At 48.1% G+C, this 20,122-nt stretch overlaps 1 protein-coding gene across 2 annotated transcripts in view; it reads right to left on the minus strand.

Annotated features, from left to right (window-relative positions):
• The window catches only part of LOC103638191 (glycine--tRNA ligase, chloroplastic/mitochondrial 2), a 44,943-nt gene that overhangs the window by 2,812 nt on the left and 22,009 nt on the right, over positions 1–20,122 (minus strand). The window contains exons 22-35 of one of the 2 annotated variants that reach the window (XM_008661180.4): positions 3,219–3,308; positions 3,042–3,128; positions 2,808–2,882; positions 2,672–2,730; positions 2,377–2,470; positions 2,079–2,297; positions 1,661–1,755; positions 1,325–1,415; positions 1,155–1,259; positions 1,036–1,074; positions 645–734; positions 457–558; positions 235–316; positions 71–156 (exon numbers count right to left, since the gene is read on the minus strand). In XM_008661180.4, coding sequence (XP_008659402.1) covers positions 71–156; positions 235–316; positions 457–558; positions 645–734; positions 1,036–1,074; positions 1,155–1,259; positions 1,325–1,415; positions 1,661–1,755; positions 2,079–2,297; positions 2,377–2,470; positions 2,672–2,730; positions 2,808–2,882; positions 3,042–3,128; positions 3,219–3,308 — 1,314 coding nt within the window. Of the gene's footprint in view, positions 1–70; positions 157–234; positions 317–456; positions 559–644; positions 735–1,003; positions 1,075–1,154; positions 1,260–1,324; positions 1,416–1,660; positions 1,756–2,078; positions 2,298–2,376; positions 2,471–2,671; positions 2,731–2,807; positions 2,883–3,041; positions 3,129–3,218; positions 3,309–20,122 lie in introns of both variants that reach the window. The other variant, XM_008661181.4, reaches the window with a different exon arrangement.

The raw sequence follows: 20,122 nt of genomic DNA on the forward strand, positions 1-20,122 counted from the left end.
ATAATATACACCATCATCACTCTCACTCATCAGCACAAGTTAAGTTTTTCAAGGGCCTCACAAAACTCACCGCCATCACGAAGACACTATTGAAGAAATCTTCTAGGGGTTGTATCAGGATAAGAGAAGCATCCACAAAGGTCTTAATATCAACACCTACAGAATGGGTAGTTGGAGGAATCAGACAAATGAACATTTAAATTGAAATGAAAAATGGATATGAAAAACATGTACCAGGATGGATCTTATCAGCAACCTCCAAGTAGGCGCTCCACAAAACTTTCTCTTCATCTTTCTCAAATACGTGTGGGTCAACCTACACATAAAATCAGAGGCAGGAGAGAAATACCGCATAGTCAAGACTGGTGATGGGGTAGTTGCGAGTCAAAAACTTCACCATAATTTGAACTGAAATCACAGTTTATGAATTATGATGGTACATGTTTAAAACAGTACCTCCAAAGCAGACTCAATTTCTTTTCCACGGATGATCCTTGTTGGCCTTGAATACGCTTCAACGATTTTTTGAAATGTTTCTGTTCTCGAAAATGCTTCCATCTGCAAGTGTCCGCACAAACAAAAACTATTTGTATTTTGTAGAATCTTTGGGGACGGATAGGTGTGTGGGGCACATAACATCTTACTTCGGTCGCTGTTTGTGCTGCTAGATAAGGGCAGTTTGCACGCTCCATAAGCACTGATCGGACTATCTCGCAGTTAATTCCCTCATCCACCTGATGGCAATGACAAGAAGAAATGCCACTTTCAAAAGGGCAATGGATTCCATCGACCAGTTTGATGACATGGAGCAAAATGAGTTCTAAATGAAATGCAGATGTATCCGTTCCGGCGCTGGGTCTGCCCCATAACAGTTGGAGAAATAATGATAACCATCCCAACAATTTTTTTTTGTTTCCATGAAAAATATACCAGTGTGTGTACCACTGTATCTCTATCCCTAGCTAACACCCACAATGAAAAACCTAATATGTGTATACTCAACTGTCATTAAAGATCAAGATAGATAATATGTACCAGAAGCTGTTCCAGTCTCCTTGTGACGAACTGTACTGCCTAAAAAGGATTTTAAATCTGTCAGGAACCCTATACTAAACAAACATAGTACATAAACATTATCTGAAATGCATACTGACCTCATCTATAACATCACTCTCTATTGCTATGGGTTGCACCCCTGCCAATAAGGTGAGAGCTCGTCTGAGGTCAAAGCTCTTTTTGTTCTCAACTAATATTTGGACCTAGATAAAACACATGTGAGAAAGTTTCATGTGATGATATTTGGGCCTTTATCTAACTCCCTTACCAATCCATAAGAGACCCTTCGAAGTCCAAATGGATCATTGGTAGAACTTGGCTGGCATCCAGCTCCAAACAATCCAACTAGGCTATCCAATCTGTGAAACAAATGAGAAAAGGGTAGCAGCTTAGCTTGAATAAATTCTCGGACAAATGAAATGCAGTACTACCCGGAAGTTATAACTGAGGCATGTTCGGTTAGCACTCAATCCATGTGGATTGGAGGGGATTGAGTGGGTTTAAATCCATAGCAAGTCAAAATCTCTCTTAATCCATCCCAATCCACATAGGATAGAAATAACCGAACAAGACCTGAGTAAGCTACATTTGCATGCACAAGTACCTATCAGCAACCGCAAGAACTATACCAGCATCTGTTCTTGGAAACACATCACCCGAAGACCGAGGGAGTGTTATCTCAAATAGTGCTTCTGCAATCTTTGACATGAATATGTAATCAGCCAACAGAATGCTAAGACAAGTCCTGTCTTGTTGGTTGTAAATAAGAAAGTCTTATGTAGTCCTTTGTAGGCCAAAACTTCTCCTGTTATCGTAGGCTCTTCACTGATCTAGTGATAGTGTTTAGAGTCTAGATAGCGTTCTGGCCGTGGTTGGTCTTTTGGTGGTCTTACCGTGTGATGGCGGTTGTTACAAACTTTCCTATTTCTTAATGAAATAGGGGGCTTCGCCCCTTCGTAAAAAGAAAAAGAATGCTAAGACAAGTTGGTACCAAATTTGCCATATTGAAAAATCATAACAACCTCTTCAGGGATGCTGTCTCTCAAAGCATAATGGCGTGCCATAATTCCAGCAAGTGAAGTAAATTCTGTGACAATAGAAGTGGCAAGATCTGACATAGCCAATGCAGCCGCATCTTTGATAATTGGGACCGTTCTCTCATTTATTCCAAGAATAAGGGCCAATTCAGCAACGGTATTCTCGACACGTGTCATTTTATCGAGCATTGTCCCAAGTTTTTCCTATTCAATTAGGATGTAATTATTATGAATACAAACATTACAAAAGAAAAAGCGGAAGAATTCAGGACAGTATACTTACATGAAAAAGAATGCCACTAAGCTGGCCTCGGAATTCAGAAAATTTCTTTTGTGTATCCATCTTATAAAAGAATTTGGCATCCTCATACCTTGCCCTGCATTGTACGACAAATCAGAATCTAAAGCTGACGAAAGTAGTAAAATACCCTAATAAAAAAATTCAGAGGGCACAGAAACAGCACTTAAATCATAATGCTGTTTAGTTGACTAAGGAAATTGTTGTTCACGCAACAAACATGACTTTGCGATCCATGTCACAACTTGTTTATAAAATCATCATAGGGCATTTGAATAACCTGAGAACAGCTTCATTCCCTTTGCGAACAACTTCCTTGCTAATTGCACCATTGGCAACCTAATAGAAAAGTGAGTTAAACAAAAGAATAAAAAGGCATTACCCAATTGTCAAATATATGAAGGAAAATCTCTCACAGCAATAAAATAAGGTAGCAGATCGCCAGTGGACTTGGAGATTACAGCAAAATACTTCTGATGTTTCTGCATAACCTGTAGTTGCAATTCTGATTAAAAAAATGCAGCACACTACAATGGATTATTTTTTCTAAACAAGATTACATGTTAGCAGCTTATAAGTTTAGTCATTGAACTGTCAAGAATTGAAGAAAAGTTAGCTTCTAGGCATCCACAATAAAAGGCTGTACATACCGTAATCAGTACATCTTTAGGAAGTTCTAAGAAGGAATCATCATATCGACCAAGGATGGGCACAGGTGCCTCCACAAGATTGACAACCTGCATAATGTGGTTTGAAATAACTTAGGATGAATTACACTTTCTGCCAATGAAAATTAAGATAAAAATAAAAAAATGGAAGACATCTACCTCCTGCAGCAAGCTATCAGGCGCAATGAAATCGCCACCAACACCTTGAGCCAATACAGTAGAGGCATGTAAGACTTTTTCCTTCCGCTCCTGCAGTGGAATATTTTATGGAACATTATTACATTAACATCTAGAGTGCTGGAGCACTTGAAAAATTACGAATAAATCCACCTTTTTCCTGCTTCATGCAGGATACTAAATTTGACCAAGACCAAAAGTTCAAACCTATATTTTAATGACAAATATTGCTTGAGATTTGATGTTAAGAAACCTCCAAATCAAACATTATTTAGTTAGGGCAGATCCAGTGTTGGAGGCTCCTACATGAGTTTGGTCTGGACAAAGGATAAACCGAGGCAAGCCTACTCCTCCACAAATGTAGAGTGGTTGCTTTGAACCAGCGACCTGGTGATTTAATGAGACAACTCTCACCACTGGTGTAGGCCTGCCCTTCTAAAACATTACTTTGTTAATAAAAAATAAAAATGAGTCTGTGGATCTCATAAGTGTGTATGAACAACTGTTGTGGACTCCTTCGTAGGGCGTCAGTATACCAGGTGCAGCAAGAAGTAAGGGGGGCGCGGCAGTAGGCCAGCGCACAGCCCTGAGTCGTAGCAGGGGCTTATCCCCTGGTTTATCTCTGTGTTTGTTGGAGTCTGTTTCAGTTATCCCTTAAGTTTAGCAGATAAGTTGTTAGGCCACCTGAGTTATAAAGGAGGCCTTAGTTTGTATTAGGGTTTTTATCTAAGAAGTTGCTGCCGGCTGGCACAGCTCTTGGGTCATCCTGGCGAGTTTCCCATCTCGCCCTGGTGCCCACAGTCGCGTGTCCATCGCCGGAGTCCCTACAACATGCGTTCTTCTTCCCAATCTAACCTGCTAGTGCATTCATCCTGGTGCACTCCCCCTAGACCTAGCCCAATCCACATAACCCCCATCAATTTGGTACCAGAACCAAAAGACACATCGACCACCATGTCTGGCGTCGACGACAATCCTACCATTCTTTTTTTTTGAACAAACGCAGGAGAGCTGCGTGTCATTATATTAAGAAGAAAAACAGAACATAGGAGAGACAAGACTTGTCAACCCCTAATTACAAAGGCCCCTAGGCCGAGACCCCTCCGGCAAAAACACAACGCACCACACACACACAAGGTAACAACCCGACCAAAAAACGACTACCAGCAGGAAAACTGCTAAGGTCCCCTAGGGAGCTTGCGCAGCAGGAGGTCCTGCAGAGCTGATGCACCAGCCAAACACCAGACGTTGCCCTCCTCAATCACAGCACTCTGAACTCGCTGGGTGCAGGGCACAACCCCCTCAAAAACACAAGCATTACGATGCTTCCAAATCTCCCAAGCAACCAAAATGATCAAGGAATTAAGACCTTTTCTTAGACTCTTCTCCACTTTCTTGATACTTTGGCACCACCAATTTGAGAAACGAGTGCATCCATGCTGAGGCACAATGGCAAGGAGGCCTAAATTGTGTAGCATGGACGTCCATATCTGCCGAGCGAACACGCAAGAGACAAGAATATGCTGGATGGTTTCCTCGGCCTGATCACACAGAGGGCAAGCAACTGGATGGGGCAGACCTCTTTTTGCAAGTCGATCAGCTGTCCAAACCCTGTTTTTGATTGCCAACCATACAAAGAATTTGCATCGTAAGGGGGCCCAGGTCTTCCAGACACGTCGCCAAGGGCCAAAAGGGATAGAGCCAACAAAGAGAGCATCATAGGCCGATTTGCTACAATATGTACCATGAGCAGAGAGGCGCCAGATGTGTTGGTCTGCGATGTCAGGTTGCAGAACTACCCCATCAACCAAGTTCCATAGCTGCAGATACTCTACTAGGACCGTTACAGACAATCCTCCCCGAATATCTGACACCCATTGACGATTTGTGAGCCCCTCAGCTACTGTTCTTCGCTTTAAAGCCCTTCTAGAAATCACTTGGATAAGGGTTGGACAGTGTTCAGCCACAGTTTTACCAAGGAGCCAACGATCAGACCAGAACTTCACAGATTCACCACTGCCTACCACTGAGGTAATAGCCACATCAACGAGGGCCTTTGCATTACGGTGCACTCGGATAGGGAGACCAGCCCATGGCCTTGACGCGTCAGTCTTTTGTAACCAAAGCCACCTGGCACGTAGGGCCCATCCAAACATCTCCAGGTTGAGAATACCCAGACCACCATACTTGAGAGGCCGCTGGACAGCTTCCCAAGACACGAGACAGTTACCTCCATTTGCATCACCTTGCCCCTTCCAAAGAAAGCCTCGTCTCCTCTTATCGATTGCCTTAAAAACCCATTTAGGTAGTTCTAAAGCAAGCATAAGATAGATAGGGACAGAAGACAACACTGTCTTAACCATGACAAGACGACCAGCCCGGCTGAGAAGATTAGCTTTCCATCCTGGAAGTTTATCAGCAACTTTATCAACAAGCGGCAGGAGATCAGAGTTAGCAAGCCTACGGACCGACTCTGCCAAATTGGGTAGTCGCCACGGTCAATTCCCGGATGGATTCTCGTGACCAGCGGCTAGCACGATTGGAGGGCAATCCAGTCAGCGCACCACCAGCTGGGCCACAAGACACCTCGATGTCCATCCAGATGGGCACCGACCAGATTGGGGGATCGAGATCGTTCCCCCATGGCCGCGGTGCAAACTTGGACCACACCAGAAATTCCAGCGGCCGAGAGCGGTTTGAAGACGCCCCCCACCCCCCGTCCTAGAATCAACTTTCCCCAGTATGATGGCAAGTCTGATCCGCTGCCCTGGCTCAACAAATGCGACACCTATTTTCAAGGAATGAGTACATGGGGAAGATGAAAAGGTATGGCAGGCCTCTCTGCACCTCAAAGGTGTTGCAGCAGAATGGTTTTACACTCTGGAACGCGACATAGGCGGCGTTCTTACCTGGTTGTGTTTTTCAGAATTCCTCCATATGAGATTTGGACCACCTCTGTGGACTAATGGCATGGCTGACCTCAAGGAACTTTACAGGACCGACACTGTTGAGGAGTACCAGCGTGAGTTTCTCCGGCTGCTGTGCCGCTGCGATGACGTGTCCCAGCAGCAACAGACCAACATGTTCACTGCCGGTCTAGGGGACCGCTCCGCACTGACGTTGAGCTGGAGAGGGCATCCAACCTTCAGCATGCCCTCCACTTGGCCAGGGCGTATGAGCGACGCCTGGGCGCCACACCTAGCTCCGGCAAGACATCATACTCGACAAGCCGGCTGTGCCTCCGTCGACTCACCCCCGACGAGGTAGCCGCAAAACGCGCCAGCGGTGAATGCTACCACTGCACGTAGAAGTACTCTCCGGACCACAAGTGCACAGGTCGTGGTGTGTTCTTGCTCGAGATGGAATACGAGGGCATTCCAGCAGATCCTTGCACGCGATGATTGGGATAGACGTCACCGAAACACTCAAGCTTCCGGTCTCCATCAATGGCATAACCCTCACTGCGCTGGTCAACTCCGGATCCACCCACACCTTCTTGAGTGATGTTGCTGTCTCGCGACTGGGCTTACAGGTGACCACCTTACCCGACCTCTCTGTTAAGGTGGCTAACGGTGAACGCATATCCAGCAAGGGGCGCACCACCGCGACTCTCACCATTGGCCAAGAAAACTTCACCGCGTCCTGCTACTCCCTGCCCCTGGATGGCCTTGATCTGGTGCTAGGGGTCCAATGGCTGCGATCACTGGGGCCCATTGTCTGCAACTTCGACAAGCATACCATGATATTCTGGAGGCAAGGCAGAATGGTCCGATGGACTGGCATTGGTGGCACCACCCCTCGCTGCTCATCCCTGGACATGACCCGCGAGTGTCTGGAGGCGCTTCTGACCTCGTTCTCCGATCTGTTTGAGGAACCACAGGGACTGCCACCCTCACGCTGACATGATCTGTTGGAAACTGAACCCATACCCCTAACCAGGGATGGGGAGTAGTATTAATAGAGTAGTAACTGGGCCAGGCCCATTACAGTGAGGGGTGAGACGGTAATTACAACCCAAACCCTAGACTCCTAGACGGGTAGTCTAACACCCCCCCGCAGTCACAACTATATCCTGTACAGATGTTGAGACTGGATCGAAAGTCTAGAAATACACTCGACGGCAGTCCCTTGGTGAAGATGTCGGCGAACTGCAGCGTGGTGGGGACGCTGAGAACCCGAACGTCACCGGCAGCGACACGCTCGCGGACGAAGTGTAGGTCGATCTCTACGTGCTTCGTGCGCTGATGCTGCACGGGGTTGGTGGAGAGGTAGACCGCACTGACGTTGTCGCAGTAGACGAGTGTGGCGCGCTGAAGAGGACTGTGGAGCTCGTGGAGGAGTTGGCGCAGCCAGGAGGCCTCGGCCACACCGTTGGCCACGGCACGGTACTCGGCCTCAGCGCTGGAGCGAGAGACGACGGGCTGCCTCTTGGCGGCCCAAGAGACGAGGTTGGCGCCCAGGAACACGGCGTAGCCGGAGGTGGACCGGCGCGTGTCGGGACAGCCAGCCCAGTCAGCGTCGGTGTAGACCACGAGCTCCGACGTCGGGGATGGGCGGAGTAGGAGGCCGTAGTCGAGGGAGCCGCAGAGGTAGCGTAGAATCCGCTTGAGCGCAGTGAGATGGGGCTCCCGCGGAGTGTGCATATGCAGGCACACCTGCTGGACATCGTAAGCGATGTCAGGCCTGGAGAACGTGAGGTACTGGAGCGCGCCGGTGAGGCTCCGGTATGACGTCGCGTCGGCGACTGGAGGCCCGTCGTCCTCAGAGAGCTTCGCCTGAGTGTCGACAGGCGTGGAGCAGGGCTTGCAGTCAGACATGCCAGCCCGTTCTAGGATGTCGATGGCGTACTGGCGCTGGTGGAGGAAGAGACCCTGAGGCCGACGTTCGGCGGTGATGCCGAGGAAGTGGTGGAGGGGCCCCAGGTCCTTCATCGCGAACTCCCGCTGGAGGGCGACGATCGTGCAGTGTAGAAGGTCGGCGGTGGATGTCGTGAGCACAATGTCGTCGACGTAGAGCAGGAGGTAGACGGTGTCGTCGCCGCGCCGGTAGATGAACAGGGACGTGTCCGACTTGGCCTCGACGAAGCTGATGGAGGCCAGGTAGGAGGCAAAGCGACTGTACCAAGCCCGTGGCGCCTGCTTGAGGCCGTACAGGGACCTGTTCAGCCGGCAAACCAGATCCGGACGGTCAGCGTCGACGAAGCCGGTGGGCTGGCTGCAGTAGACAGTCTCCGTCAGAGTGCCATGGAGGAAGGCATTCTTGACATCGAGCTGATGGATCGCCCAGTCGCGGGAGAGGGCGAGGGAGAGGACGGCGCGAACAGTGGCGAACTTGACGACAGGGCTGAAGGTCTCGTCGTAGTCCACTCCGGGGCGCTGGGTGAAGCCCCCAAAGGACCCAACGGGCCTTGTAGCGGTCGAGGGAGCCGTCCGAGGTCAGCTTGTGGCGAAATAGCCACTTGCCGGTGACCACGTTGGTGCCTGGTGGACGAGGCACTAGGTCCCAGGTGTGGTTGGCCAAGAGGGCCGCGTACTCCTCCTCCATAGCACGACGCCAATGTGGGTCGGCGAGGGCAGTGCGAACGGAGGAGGGTACCGGGGAAGCGTCGGGTGGAGTGCTAGTCGTAGCAGCTGCCAGGATTAGCCGGTCGACGGGGCGGAGAACGCCAGCAGCGCGCCGAGTCACCATCGGGTGGACGTGCCCGGGGTCGCGTTGGATGGCGACCGGGTGGTATACGGACGACTCGGAGTGAACCGCCGGGACGTCGGGAGCGGCTGGTGGGGCCGGCTCACGGCGGTGATAGACGACGGCGGGGTCGGCGAATCGGGCCGCGCTCGTTGACGGGCCCGAGTCGGGGGGCGCCGAGGTAGTGGCATGGCCGCGGCGATGGTAGACGAGGGCGGGTGAAAGGGAATTGGGCTTACACCTAGTTCCTAAATAATTTTGGTGGTTGAATTGCCCAACACAAATTGTTGGACTAACTAGTTTGCTCTAGATTATACGTTCTACAGGTGCCAAAGGTTCATCTACAACTATACGAAATCGACTGTCCGGAATACCGTAGATTATTTCGGACAGGAGAAGGTTTTTAGAAAAACAGGCCAAGCGCGGACCGTCCGGGCCCCTGCGGCGGACCGTCCGCGACACCAGGATACTCTTCGGACAGAACCAATGCAAAAACACAAGTTTCCACTACGGACTGTCCGGAGGAAAAGCAAAGACCGTCCGAGCCCTCGCGCGGACCGTCCGGCCTCAGGCGCGGACCGTCCGGTCGGTAAGAAACCGAAAAACCCGAAGGTGACGGGTTCGGAGAAATGAATTATAGGGGGCCTCGCGGACCGTCCGGGGTGCACGACCGGACCGTCCGCGACTGGCTCTGTCTGACATCTGACAACGCATTAAATGCAATATAGCCGTTGATATAGCCGTTACTGCTGACCGTTGCATTTTCAGCCGTTGATCTACAGGGGCAGACCGTCCGGACCTGGCTCGCGGACCGTCCGCGCTCAGCAGAATGGAGCAACGGCTAGGAAGTGGTTGGTGGCTATGAATACAACCCCAACCACCTCCATTCAACACATCCAAGCATTCCAACCTTCAACATTCAATACAAGAGCTAGCAATCCATTCCAAGACACATTCAAAGCCTCCATCTCTCCAAGTTTCACAATTGAGAAAAGAGATCATTAGTGATTAGTGGCTTGAGAGAGAAAGTGATCCGTGTGTTATTTGTCGCTCTTGTCGCTTGGCTTTTTCAATCGTGCTTTCTTGATTCTTTCATTGCGATCAAACTCACTTGTAATTGAGGCAAGAGACACCAATCTTGTGGTGATCCTTGTAGGAACTTTGTGTTCCAAGTGATTGTGAAAAGAAAGCTCACTCGGTCCGAGGGACCGTTTGAGAGAGGGAAGGGTTGAAAGAGACCCGGCCTCTGTGGCCTCCTCAACGGGGAGTAGGTTTGCGAGAACCGAACCTCGGTAAAACAAATCCGCGTGTCACACTTCTTATTTGCTTGCGATTTGTTTTCCACCCTCTCTCGCAGACTCAATTATATTTCTAACGCTAATCCGGCTTGTAGTTGTGATTAATTTTGTAAATTTCAGTTTCGCCCTATTCACCCCCCCCCCTCTAGGCGACTATCAATTGGTATCAAAGCCCGGTGCTTCATTAGAGCCTAACCGCTCGAAGTGATGTCGGGAGATCACGCCAAGAAAGAGATGGAGACCGGCGAAAAGCCCACTACAAGCTACGGGAGCACTTCATCGGAAGAGTCCCGCACCAAGAGGAGGGAGAAGAAGAAAAGCTCCTCCAACAAAGGGAAGGAGAAGAAATCTTCTTCTCACCACAAAGAGAAGAAGGAAAAATCTTCTTCTCACAAGCCGCATCGGAGTGGGGACAAGCAAAAGAGGATGAGGAAAGTGGTCTACTACGAGACCGACACTTCATCAACATCGACCTCCGGCTCCGATGCGCCCTCCGTAACTTCTAAACGCCAAGAGCGTAAGAAGTTTAGTAAGATCCCCCTACACTACCCTCGCATTTCTAAACATGCACCTTTACTTTCCGTCCCATTAGGCAAACCACCAACTTTTGATGGTGAAGATTATGCTAGGTGGAGTGATTTAATGCGATTTCATCTAACCTCACTCCACAAAAGTATATGGGATGTTGTTGAGTTTGGTGCACAGGTACCATCCGTAGGGGATAAGAATTATGATGAGGATGAGGTGGCCCAAATCGAGCACTTCAACCCTCAAGCGACAACGATACTCCTCGCCTCCTTAAGTAGAGAGGAGTATAACAAAGTGCAAGGGTTGAAGAGCGCCAAGGAGGTTTGGGATGTGCTCAAAACCGCGCACGAGGGAGATGAGCTCACCAAGATCACCAAGCGGGAAACGATCGAGGGGGAGCTCGGTCGGTTCCGGCTTCGCAAGGGGGAGGAGCCACAACACATGTACAACCGGCTCAAGACCTTGGTGAACCAAGTGCGCAACCTCGGGAGCATAAAGTGGGACGACCACGAGGTGGTTAAGGTTATTCTAAGATCACTCATTTTCCTTAACCCTACTCAAGTTCAATTAATTCGTGGTAATCCTAGATATACTAAAATGACCCCCGAGGAAGTAATCGGGCATTTCGTAAGTTTTGAGTGCATAATCGAAGGCTCGAGGAAGATCAACGAGCTTGATGATCCATCTACATCCGAAGCTCAACCCGTCGCATTCAAGGCGACGGAAGAAAAGAAGGAGGAGTCTACACCAAGTAGACAACCAATCGACGCCTCCAAGCTTGACAATGAGGAGATGGCGCTCGTCATCAAGAGCTTCCGCCAAATCCTCAAACAAAGGAGGGGGAAAGACTACAAGTCCCGCTCAAAGAAGGTTTGCTACAAATGTGGTAAGCCCGGTCATTTTATTGCTAAATGTCCTATATCAAGTGACAGTGACCGAGGCGACGACAAGAAGGGGAGAAGAAAGGAGAAGAAGAGGTACTACAAGAAGAAGGGCGGCGATGCCCATGTTTGTCGGGAGTGGGACTCCGACGAAAGTTCTAGCGACTCCTCCGACGACGAGGACGCCGCCAACATCGCCGTCACCAAGGGACTTCTCTTCCCCAACGTCGGCCACAAGTGCCTCATGGCAAAGGACGGCAAAAGGAAGAAGGTAAAATCAAGATCCTCCACTAAATATGAAACCTCTAGTGATGAAAATGCTAGTGATGAGGAGGATAACTTGCGTACCCTTTTTGCCAATCTTAATATGGAACAAAAAGAAAAATTAAATGAATTAATTAGTGCTATTCATGAAAAGGATGACCTTTTGGATTCCCAAGAGGATTGTCTAATTAAAGAAAACAGGAAACATGTTAAGGTTAAAAATGCTTATGCTCTAGAAATTGAGAAATGTGAAAAATTATCTAGTGAGCTGAGCACTTGCCGTGAGATGATTGACAACCTTAGGAATGAAAATGTTAGTCTAAATGCTAAGGTTGATTCACATGTTTGTAATGTTTCAATTCCTAGTCCTAAAGATAATAATGATGATCTGCTTACTAGGATTGAAGAATTAAACATTTCTCTTGCTAGCCTTAAAGTAGAAAATGAAAATTTAATCGCTAAGGCTAAAGATTTTGATGTTTGCAAAGTTACAATTTCCGATCTTAGAGATAAAAATGATATTTTTCATGCTAAGATTGTTGAACTTAATTCTTGCAAACCATCTACATCTACCATTGAGCATGTCACTATTTGTACTAGATGTAGAGATATTAATGTTGATGCTATTCATGATCATATGACCTTAATTAAACAACAAAATGATCATATAGCAAAACTAGATGCAAAAATTGCCGAGCATAACTTAGAAAATGAAAAATTTAAATTTGCTCGTAGCATGCTTTATAATGGGAGACGCCCTGGCATCAAGGATGGCATTGGCTTCCAAAGGGGAGACAATGTTAAACTTAATGCCCCTCCTAAAAAATTGTCTAACTTTGTTAAGGGCAAGGCTCCCATGCCTCAGGATAACGAGGGTTACATTTTATACCCTGCCGGTTATCCCGAGGACAAAATTAGGAAAATTCATTCTAGGAAGTCTCACTCTGGTTCTAACCATGCTTTTATGTATAAGAGTGAGACATCTAGCTCTAGGCAACCAATCCGTGCTAAGTTGCCTAAGAAGAAAACTCCTATTGCATCAAATGATCATAGCATTTCATTTAAAACTTTTGATGCATCTTATGTGTTGACTAACAAATCCGGCAAAGTAGTTGCCAAATATGTTGGGGGCAAGCACAAGGGATCAAAGACTTGTGTTTGGGTACCCAGAGTTCTTGTGTCTAATGCCAAAGGACCCAAAACCATTTGGGTACCTAAAGTCAAGAACTAAACTTGTTTTGTAGGTTTATGCATCCGGGGGCTCAAGTTGGATCATCGACAGCGGATGCACAAACCACATGACAGGGGAGAAAAAGATGTTCTCCTCATATGAGAAAAACCAAGATCCCCAACGAGCTATCACATTCGGGGATGGAAATCAAGGTTTGGTCAAAGGTCTTGGTAAAATAGCTATATCTCCTGACCATTCTATTTCCAATGTTTTTCTAGTAGATTCATTAGATTACAATTTACTTTCCGTATCTCAATTATGCAAAATGGGCTACAACTGTCTCTTTACCGATGTAGGTGTCACTGTCTTTAGAAGAAGTGATGATTCAATAGCATTTAAGGGTGTGTTAGAGGGTCAGCTATACTTAGTAGATTTTGATAGAGCTGAACTCGACACATGCTTAATTGCTAAGACTAACATGGGTTGGCTCTGGCACCGCCGACTAGCCCATGTTGGGATGAAGAATCTTCATAAGCTTCTAAAGGGAGAGCACATTTTAGGACTAACAAACGTTCATTTTGAGAAAGACAGGATTTGTAGTGCATGCTAAGCAGGAAAGCAAGTTGGTGCTCATCATCCACACAAGAACATCATGACGACTGACAGGCCGCTTGAGTTACTCCACATGGATCTATTCGGCCCGATTGCTTACATAAGCATCGACGGGAGTAAGTATTGTCTTGTAATAGTGGATGATTATTCTCGCTTCACTTGGGTATTCTTCTTACAGGAAAAATCTCAAACCCAAGAGACCTTAAAGGGATTCTTGAGACGGGCTCAAAATGAGTTCGGCTTAAGGATCAAGAAAATTAGAAGCGACAACGGGACGGAGTTCAAGAACTCTCAAATCGAAGGCTTCCTTGAGGAGGAGGGCATCAAGCATGAGTTCTCCTCTCCCTACACTCCTCAACAAAATGGTGTAGTGGAAAGGAAGAATCGAACTCTATTGGACATGGCTAGAACCATGCTTGATGAATACAAGACTTCGGATCGGTTTTGGACGGAGGCAGTCAACACAGCTTGCTACGCCATCAACCGGTTGTATCTACACCGAATCCTCAAGAAGACATCATATGAACTCCTAACCGGTAAAAAGCCCAACATTTCATATTTTAGAGTTTTTGGTAGCAAATGCTTTATTCTTGTTAAAAGAGGTAGAAAATCTAAATTTGCTCCTAAAACTGTAGAAGGTTTTTTGCTTGGTTATGACTCAAACACAAGGGCATATAGGGTCTTTAACAAGTCCACTGGACTAGTTGAAGTCTCATGTGACGTTGTGTTTGATGAAACTAACGGCTCTCAAGTAGAGCAAGTTGATCTTGATGAGATAGGTATTGAAGAGGCTCCGTGCATCGCGCTAAGGAACATGTCCATTGGGGATGTGTGTCCTAAGGAATCCGAAGAGCCTCCAAAAGCACAAGATCAACCATCCTCCTCCATGCAAGCATCTCCACCGACTCAAAATGAGGATGAAGTTCAAGTTGATGAAGAAGAAGATCAATCAATTGAGCCACCTCAAAATGATGGAAATAATCAAGGGGGAGATGCAAATGAGGAAGACAAGGAGGATGAAGAACCAAGGCCGCCACACCCAAGAGTCCACCAAGCAATCCAACGAGATCACCCCGTCGACACCATCCTCGGCGACATTCATAAGGGGGTAACTACTAGATCTCGTGTTGCACATTTTTGTGAGCATTACTCGTTTGTTTCCTCTATTAAGCCACACAAGGTAGAGGAAGCACTTCAAGATTCGGATTGGGTGGTGGCAATGCAAGAGGAGCTCAACAACTTCACTAGAAATGAGGTATGACATTTAGTTCCACGTCCTAACCAAAATGTTGTAGGAACCAAATGGGTCTTCCGCAACAAGCAAGACGAGCATGGTGTGGTGACAAGGAACAAAGCTCGACTTGTGGCCAAGGGATACTCCCAAGTCGAAGGTTTGGATTTCGGTGAAACCTATGCATCCGTAGCTAGGCTTGAGTCAATTCGCATATTATTGGCCTATGCTACTTACCATGGCTTTAAGCTTTATCAAATGGACGTGAAAAGTGCCTTCCTCAATGGACCAATCAAGGAAGAGGTCTATGTTGAGCAACCTCCCGGCTTTGAAGACAGTGAGTATCCTAACCATGTCTATAAGCTCTCTAAGGCGCTTTATGGGCTCAAGCAGGCCCCAAGAGCATGGTATGAATGCCTTAGGGATTTTCTTATTGCTAATGGCTTCAAAGTCGGAAAGGCCGATCCTACGCTCTTTACCAAAACACTTGAAAATGATTTGTTTGTATGCCAAATTTATGTTGATGATATTATATTTGGGTCTACTAACGAATCTACATGTGAAGAGTTTAGTAGGATCATGACACAAAAGTTCGAGATGTCAATGATGAGAGAGTTGAAGTACTTCTTAGGATTTCAAGTGAAGCAACTCCAAGAAGGCACCTTCCTAAGCCAAACGAAGTATACTCAAGACATTCTAAACAAGTTTGGAATGAAGGATGCCAAGCCCATCAAGACACCCATGGGAACCAATGGGCATCTCGACCTCGACACGGGAGGTAAGTCCGTGGATCAAAAGGTATACCGGTCAATGATAGGTTCATTACTCTATTTATGTGCATCTCGACCGGACATTATGCTTTCCGTTTGCATGTGTGCAAGATTCCAATCCGACCCTAAGGAATCCCACCTTACGGCCGTAAAACGAATCTTGAGATATTTGGCTTATACTCCTAAGTTTGGGCTTTGGTACCCTCGGGGATCCACATTTGATTTAATTGGTTATTCGGATGCCGATTGGGCGGGGTGCAAAATCAATAGGAAGAGCACATCGGGGACTTGCCAGTTCTTGGGAAGATCCTTGGTGTCTTGGGCTTCAAAGAAGCAAAATTCGGTCGCTCTTTCCACCGCCGAAGCCGAGTACATTGCCGTAGGCCATTGTTGCGCGCAATTGCTTTGGATGAGGCAAACCCTGCGGGACTACGGTTACAAATTAACCAAAGTCCCCCTGCTATGTGATAATGAGAGTGCAATCAAAATGACCGACAATCCCGTCGAGCATTGCCGCACTAAGCACATAGCCATTCGGTATCATTTTCTTAGGGATCACCAACAAAAGGGGGATATCGAGATTTCTTACATTAACACTAAAGATCAATTAGCCGATATCTTTACCAAGCCTCTTGATGAACAAGCTTTTACCAAACTTAGGCATGAGCTCAATATTCTTGATTCACGCAATTTCTTTTGCTAGATTGCACGCATAGCTCATTTATATACCTTTGATCATATCTCTTTTATATGCTATGACTAATGTGTTTTCAAGTCTATATCAAACCAAGTCATAGGTATATTGAAAGAGAATTGGAGTCTTCGGCGAAGACAAAGGCTTCCACTCCGTAACTCAACCTTCGCTGTCGCTTCAAGCCACTCTCCATCTTTGGGGGAGAGAGCAAAAGGACTTCGTCTTTGGTATAATCTTAACTCGTTCATTTATGACCAAAGGGGAAGAAAGTACTTCGAGGGCTCTAATGATTCCGTTTTTGGCGATTCATGCCAAAGGGGGAGAGAGTAAGAGCCCCAAAGCAAAAGGACCGCACCACCACCAAATTCAAAAACTTCGTGTTTTCAAGTTTTCAAAAGAATTTTATCAATTGGTATCTTATTGTGTTCAAAAGGGGGAGAAAGTAGTATTTCAAAGATGTTATATCAAAACCCTCTTGAACACTAAGAGGAGGATCCCATTTAGGGGGAGTTTTGTTTAATCAAAGGAGAAGCATTTGAGACAAAGGGAGAAAATTTCAAATCTTGAAAATGCTTTGCAAAATCTTATTCATTTACCTTTGACTATTTGCAAAAAGAACTTTGAAAAGGATTTACAAAATTGTTTGCAAAAACAAAACATGTGGTGCAAGCGTGGTCCAAAATGTTATATAAGAAAGAAACAATTCATGCATATCTTATAAGTATTTATATTGGCTCAAATTCCAAGCAACCTTTGCACTTACAATTATGCAAACTAGCTCAACTATGCACTTCTATATTTGCTTTGGTTTGTGTTGGCATCAATCACCAAAAAGGGGGAGATTGAAAGGGAATTGGGCTTACACCTAGTTCCTAAATAATTTTGGTAGTTGAATTGCCCAACACAAATTGTTGGACTAACTAGTTTGCTCTAGATTATACGTTCTACAGGTGCCAAAGGTTCATCTACAACTATACGAAATCGACTGCCCGGAATACCGTAGATTATTTCGGACAGGAGAAGGTTTTTAGAAAAACAGGCCAAGCGCGGACCGTCCGGGCCCCTGCGGCGGACCGTCCGCGACACCAGGATACTCTTCGGACAGAACCAATGCAAAAACACAAGTTTCCACTACGGACTGTCCGGAGGAAAAGCAAAGACCGTCCGAGCCCTCGCGCGGACCGTCCTGCCTCAGGCGCGGACCGTCCGGTCGGTAAGAAACCGAAAAACCCGAAGGTGACGGGTTCGGAGAAATGAATTATAGGGGGCCTCGCGGACCGTCCGGGGTGCACGACCGGACCGTCCGGGGTGCACGACCGGACCGTCCGCGACTGGCTCTGTCTGACATCTGACAACGCATTAAATGCAATATAGCCGTTGATATAGCCGTTACTGCTGACCGTTGCATTTTCAGCCGTTGATCTACAGGGGCGGACCGTCCAGACCTGGCTCGCGGACCGTCCGCGCTCAGCAGAATGGAGCAACGGCTAGGAAGTGGTTGGTGGCTATGAATACAACCCCAACCACCTCCATTCAACACATCCAAGCATTCCAACCTTCAACATTCAATACAAGAGCTAGCAATCCATTCCAAGACACATTCAAAGCCTCCATCTCTCCAAGTTTCACAATTGAGAAAAGAGATCATTAGTGATTAGTGGCTTGAGAGAGAAAGTGATCCGTGTGTTATTTGTCGCTCTTGTCGCTTGGCTTTTTCAATCGTGCTTTCTTGATTCTTTCATTGCGATCAAACTCACTTGTAATTGAGGCAAGAGACACCAATCTTGTGGTGATCCTTGTAGGAACTTTGTGTTCCAAGTGATTGTGAAAAGAAAGCTCACTCGGTCCGAGGGACCGTTTGAGAGAGGGAAGGGTTGAAAGAGACCCGGCCTCTGTGGCCTCCTCAACGGGGAGTAGGTTTGCGAGAACCGAACCTCGGTAAAACAAATCCGCGTGTCACACTTCTTATTTGCTTGCGATTTGTTTTCCACCCTCTCTCGCAGACTCAATTATATTTCTAACGCTAACCCGGCTTGTAGTTGTGATTAATTTTGTAAATTTCAGTTTCGCCCTATTCACCCCCCCCCTCTAGGCGACTATCAGCGGGGTTGGCGAATCGAGCCGGAGTCGGGGCCGCGCGTGGCGCAGGCGGGGTCGACGGGGCCGCGCGTGGCGCGGGCAGGATCGACGAGGCCACGCGTGGCGCAGGCGGGGTCGGCGGGGCCGCGCGTGGCGCAGGCAGGATCGACGGGGCCGCGCGTGGCGCAGGCGGGGTCGACGGGGCCGCGCGTGGCGCAGGCGGGGTCGACGGGGCCGCGCGTGGCGCGGAAGAGGTCGTGGGGGCCGCACGAGGAGCAGGTAACGGCGCAAGATGGGGAGCCGGAGGTGGGGGAGGAATCGGATCGGACTCGAGGAGGGAGTCAAGATCGGTGGGTGGGGTGGAGCCAGCAAGGGGAAACACATCTTCGTCAAAGATGACATGACGAGAGATGATGATGCGGTGGGAGGTGAGGTCCAGACACCGGTACCCCTTGTGGTCAGGGGAGTAGCCAAGGAATAGACAGCGGGTGGAGCGAGGAGAAAGCTTATGTGTAGCGGTAGCGGAAGTGTTAGGGTAGCAGGCACAGCCGAACACGCGAAGGTGGTCATAGGAAGGGGTTGTGCCGTATAGGGCGAAGTGAGGGGTAGGGTGGCGAACCGCCTTCGAGGGAAGACGGTTCAGGAGGTGGGTGGCAGTGTGCAGGGCCTCTGCCCAGTAGCTGGCAGGGAGAGACGCCTGGAAGAGGAGGCAGCGGAGCATATTAGTGGTGGTGCGGATCATGCGTTCGGCTCGGCCGTTCTGTGCAGAAGTGTAGGGGCATGAGAGACGCAACTGGACGCCATGAGTGAGGAAGAAAGAGCGAGAGGCGTTGTTATCGAACTCGCGGCCATTGTCACACTGCAGAGCACGGACCGGGCGACGAAACTGAGTGGATACCCAGGTGAAGAAGTGTGTGAGGGTGGTGAATGTGTCCGACTTCAAACGAAGCGGGAAGGTCCAGAGAAAATGGGAAAAATCATCCAAAATCACCAAATAGTATTTATAGCCAGAAAGACTGAGTACAGGGGAGGTCCAAAGATCACAGTGAACCAGGTCAAAAGCCTGCTCAGCCCGAGAAGAAGAAGTAGTAAATGGGAGACGAGTATGTCGGCCTAACTGACAAGCATGACAGAGACCCTCAAAATGTCCCCTACTACATGAAAGATCTAGACTACTGGTAATCTTGGTCATGACGTCGGGTCCAGGATGGCCGAGACGTCGATGCCATGTGGTGGAGGAGGTGGTGGAGACCAGGGCAGGAGGTGGAGACACGCCGGCGGTGAAGGGCTGGAGCGTGTAGAGTGGCCCCGAGCTGTCACAGCGGGCGAGAAGGGTCCTGGTGGCCAGATCCTTCACAGAAAAACCAGAGGGGTCAAACTCAATGGAACAGGAGTTGTCAGTGGTGAATCGACGAACAGAAAGAAGGTTGTGAGTGATGTGGGGAGCTACGAGAACATCGTTGAGGTAAAACGGCCCAGGGAGAACCGAGGCACCTACTGAGGTGACTGGTAGAGTGGAACCGTTTCCAACGACGATCGAGGATGGGTGAGGGGAGGGGGGATGAGAGCGAGAGAGCGTGCCTGCCGTGGGAGTGGTGTGGTACGAGGCACCGGAGTCGATCACCCAGTCGGAGGAGGGTGGGGTCATCGCCATGGTGCTGAATGCAGCAGCG

This window comes from Zea mays, chromosome 9, assembly GCF_902167145.1.
Source record: "Zea mays cultivar B73 chromosome 9, Zm-B73-REFERENCE-NAM-5.0, whole genome shotgun sequence".
NCBI classification, from domain to species: domain Eukaryota; kingdom Viridiplantae; phylum Streptophyta; class Magnoliopsida; order Poales; family Poaceae; genus Zea; species Zea mays.